Source organism: Elgaria multicarinata, chromosome 8 (genome assembly GCF_023053635.1).
Source record: "Elgaria multicarinata webbii isolate HBS135686 ecotype San Diego chromosome 8, rElgMul1.1.pri, whole genome shotgun sequence".
Taxonomy (NCBI): domain Eukaryota; kingdom Metazoa; phylum Chordata; class Lepidosauria; order Squamata; family Anguidae; genus Elgaria; species Elgaria multicarinata.
This window is the reverse complement of record NC_086178.1, coordinates 100051450-100055269: the sequence shown is the minus strand read 5'-3', so window position 1 is coordinate 100055269 and position 3820 is coordinate 100051450. Positions and strand designations below refer to the sequence as shown.

General features: G+C 57.0%; 1 protein-coding gene across 1 annotated transcript; it reads right to left on the bottom strand.

Moving 5' to 3' along the window:
- Positions 1-417: 417 nt before the first annotated feature.
- On the bottom strand, positions 418-3527 carry LOC134403054 (uncharacterized). Its single transcript, XM_063133106.1, has 5 exons — positions 3256-3527; positions 2470-3129; positions 1080-1238; positions 739-816; positions 418-657 (listed from the first exon to the last, which is right to left on the bottom strand). The coding sequence occupies exons 1-4, from the start codon at positions 3517-3519 to the stop codon at positions 793-795; spliced, it is 1107 nt and encodes a 368-aa protein (XP_062989176.1). The 5' UTR covers positions 3520-3527; the 3' UTR covers positions 418-657; positions 739-792.
- Between the last annotated feature and the right edge of the window lie 293 nt (positions 3528-3820).

Genomic DNA, 3820 nt, shown 5'->3' with positions numbered 1-3820 from the left:
GGGGCTCAGACCAGGGCCAAGGCAGCCCCACCGGCTGTGGGGCCTGAGACCAGGGCCAAGGCAGCCCCACCGGCTGGGGGGACTCACGGCAAGGGTAAGGCAGCCCCACCGGCTGTGGGGCCTGAGACCAGGGCCAAGGCAGCCCCAGCAGCGGTGGGGGGGAATGGAAAGGCCAGGAGCAGGCACCTGGAGCCTGCAGCACCTCCCCCTGCAGTGCGTGGGGAACCACACAGCCCACCTGCCAAGCAGCAGCGCAGGGAGTGGCCGAAGCGTAATCCCAAGGAGCGCCAGCCCTACTCCCCATGAAGGGGGGAAGGTAGTATTGAGTGTGGGGTGGAGTGGGGTGGGGTGGCTCACCATTCCTCCTACTCCTGCCAGGGACCCTGGCCAAGCACTGCATAGAAGCGCACACACACCTTTAAGCAAAATATATTAGATTTATTTTTTTTTATAAACATTAGAAAATTTTTAATTTTTTATAACAACAACAAAGGAAAGCTTTATTTTAATGAAAACCATTATTTTCAAACACAGTAATAAAAAAATAAAAACGCCACAGTCAGGGGCCTTGCTGGTCGTGAGCATCCTGCCTGCAGGATGTCTTTATGGCCCGGACGTCCCGCTCCAGGCGGGTGACCCTCCGTTCCAAGGAGCGCACTGCGAAAGGAAAGATGGTATTAGTGATGTATGCTGCAGCACCCCCCCATGAGCACACCAAACACTAGAGTCACTACTTACTTGTTCTGCGCACCGCCCCCTCTAAGCGGCTGAAGGACCGCATGAGATCTGGCGTCACAGCCACAGCAGCTCCATCACCTGTCACAGAAAAGAAGGGGTGTTGAGGAGGTGAGGGATGGGAGTGGGGAGTGCACAACCAGAACTGTAGTGAGGGAGTGGGTGGGCAGGTGGAATGGTGCACAACCTGGCAGGGAGGAGGCCACATACGTGTTCATTTGGATGCCACTAGACTGATGTGCACCACTCCCTCTCCAATGAATGCAGCCTCTTCCCCAAGCCCCCAAACAGAAGGTGCGTGGAACCAGCACCAACCCCTGCTTGTGGTAGGGCTGTGGACTTACCAGGTGGTGCGGTGGGTGGGCTGCAGGGAGGTTGCTCTGGGGGGGCCGCCTCAGGAGGGGGGCCTCCCTCCCCACTGCCCTCCTCTGCTGGGTGCTGCTCCTCCTCAGCTGCAACAGGCTCCTCCTGGCACACAGCCCGGAGGCGGGCACGTTGAAGCCCTGTGAAGGTAATAGGCAGGTATGCATCAGTTAGTGGGCCAGGACATTCATTGCGCAATGAGATGCCACATTGGAACCCACATTACATGGGCATGGTAAGCAGTTCTAGGGGCCACTGCCTACATGGAACCAGGATGGGGGATGGGCTTTGCACCTGGCTGCCAACATGCATTATACATGGGCTGGGATGGAGAAATGACAAGTTGGCCAAGGCACTGGCATGAGGCTGAGTGCAACCACCACACAGAGGGGCAGGCAATGATTATAGCAGGTGGTGCAGGGCAGCTTCAGCATGGCTGCAGTGTTGGGGGATGGGGCACAGTGATACAAAGGGTACTTACTTGTTGGCCGGCGCTCCTCCCACGAGGGTCGCCCAGCCCGATCCCACAACTCGTGCAGGAGGGTGTAGAAGGGGGGCTGGGCTCTCCTAGGAGGGCTACCCCGGTAGCACTCCAGAGCCTCAAAGAAGGCCGCCTTTAGGCCTTTAAACTTGCTCCGGCACTGCTCAGCAGTGCGGGAGTAGCCCGCGATGGAGAGGCTCCTTGCAGCCCTCCTGAAAATATCAATAGTCTGGAGGCTGGAGCTCCTCATGAGGCGCTCCGACCTTCCAGACTGCAGGAGGAGCTCAAGGAGCATCTCCATCTCGGGCTCCTGCCAGTAGGCGACCCTCCGAGGCTCCATCTTGACCGGGGTAGGCCTGACGTACGCGCCCCCTGTTGACGTTTTTCGGAACTGCGTACATGCGCAAAGAAGCGGCCGATGCCAATAAGCACGGTTTGCCCTTCGGAGACATACGCTCCCCCTGTTGACGTTTTCCGAGATTGCGGACGTCCGCAAATAAGCGGACGATGGTGATAAGCACGGTTTGCCCTTCGGGCTACATTTAGGATGATTTCACGTTGCGCAGTTTGACTGGAGTTTATTATTATTACTAATTTATATAGCACCATCACTGTAGATGGTGCTGTACAGAGTAAACAGTAAATAACATGCATGTGGGCGTACATAGCATATATATTATTGCATACATGTGGGCGTACATAGCATATATATTATTGCATACATGTGGGCGTACATAGCCTAGAGTTGATTGCACACAAGTGGGCATACGGCTGTTACTCTGGGGTAAAGGACTGGAAGGACTGCACAGGGGAAGAAGCACAGTCCAATTTTATGAGGCAGGCTGTCAGCGGCGGTTAGCCCACAGGAACTCTCTGACAGCATCCCGCACCTTGTGCCCTTCCCGGGTGTGGCGATTGGCCTCATTGACGTAGGGCTCGCCCAGAGTAGCCAGCTCAACAGAATTGTGCTCCGCCGCCTCCACGAGCATGGCGTGCCCCTTGGTTTCGCAGATGTTGTGCAGGATGACGCAAGCACTGATGACCGAAGGGATGTTTTCTTCGGCCAGCTCCAGGCGCACGCCTATGCTCCGCCACCTCCCCTTGAGGCGGCCGAACGCCTGCTCCACCACAAGGCGTGCTCGCCTAAGACAGCGGTTGAAGTGGGCTTGCTGTGGAGTGAGTGCCCCACCATAGGGTTTCATCAACCACTCACGCAAAGGGTACGCGCCATCCGCAATAATGAGGGGTGGAATCTGCTGGCCGTGCAATCTGATTGTTGGATGGGTAGGCACGAAGACACCTGCATCCATCGTCTCACAGAGGCCTGAGTTGGCAAAGACATAGGCATCATGGTTCTTGCCGCTCCATCCTATTTCCACATTGATGAACCGCCCCTTGTGGTCGCAGGTCCCCTGCAGAATCATGGAGTACTCATCCTTCCTGTTTATGTATTCTGAGGCTTGGTGTATCGGAGCTTGGAGAGGAATATGGCTGCCATCCACCGCGCCCACACAATGAGGGAACCCCAGCTCCCCAAAACCATGCATGATCTGTGGGGCAGAAAACACAAAGGGCATATTAGTGACAGCGCCATTGTTCCGAAGTTGCGGACCTCCGCAAAAGTGAGTGCCTGTTCCCAGCGCATTCCCCCACCCCATCCCCCATCCCCCACTCACCTCTGCCACGTTCCCAATCTTGACTGTACGAGATAGGAGGGTCACTTCCATGGCAAAGCACACCTCCAGGACTATTTGTGCCGCCGTAGAGCAGCCTACCCCGAACTGCTCTGCTGTGGTCCTGTAGACGCAAGGGGTAGCCAGCCTCCATAGGGTGATGGCTAGGCGTTTCTCCACTGGGATAGGTCTACGCATGACAGTCAACCTCCTGTCCAGATGCGGCCGCAACTCCTCCACGATTTCAAAAAAGGTGCCCCTGCTCATGCGGAAATGGCTCATCGTCCCACTCCTTCAGGACAAAGTTCTCCCACCAGTCCTTGCTCCTCGGCCGGACCCAGAAGCGGCGGCGTGTCTCGCGGACGTAGTCGCCATACGCGGCCAGCATGGCTAGCCTCGTTCGGCAGAGGGCGGCCCGCAGCTTGCTGCGGCGGAGTAGCCACCTCCCCAGTTGTTCCCGCAACTGCCGCCGCCTGGCAGCCACCTGTGCACGGAGGCGCTGATACTCCGACAGAAGCAAGATCAGCATGGCTATGGCCGCGCAAAGATCGTCACGGTCCTCGTCAGG

Coding starts and splice junctions, on each gene's coding strand:
- LOC134403054 (XM_063133106.1), bottom strand. CDS start 3,519: ATGAGCAGGGGCACCTTTTTTGAAATCGTGGAGGAGTTGCGGCCGCAT. Junction 3,130..3,255: donor AGATTGGGAACGTGGCAGAG/GTGAGTGGGGGA, acceptor TCTGCCCCACAG/ATCATGCATGGTTTTGGGGA. Junction 817..1,079: donor CCCACCCACCGCACCACCTG/GTAAGTCCACAG, acceptor TTTCTGTGACAG/GTGATGGAGCTGCTGTGGCT.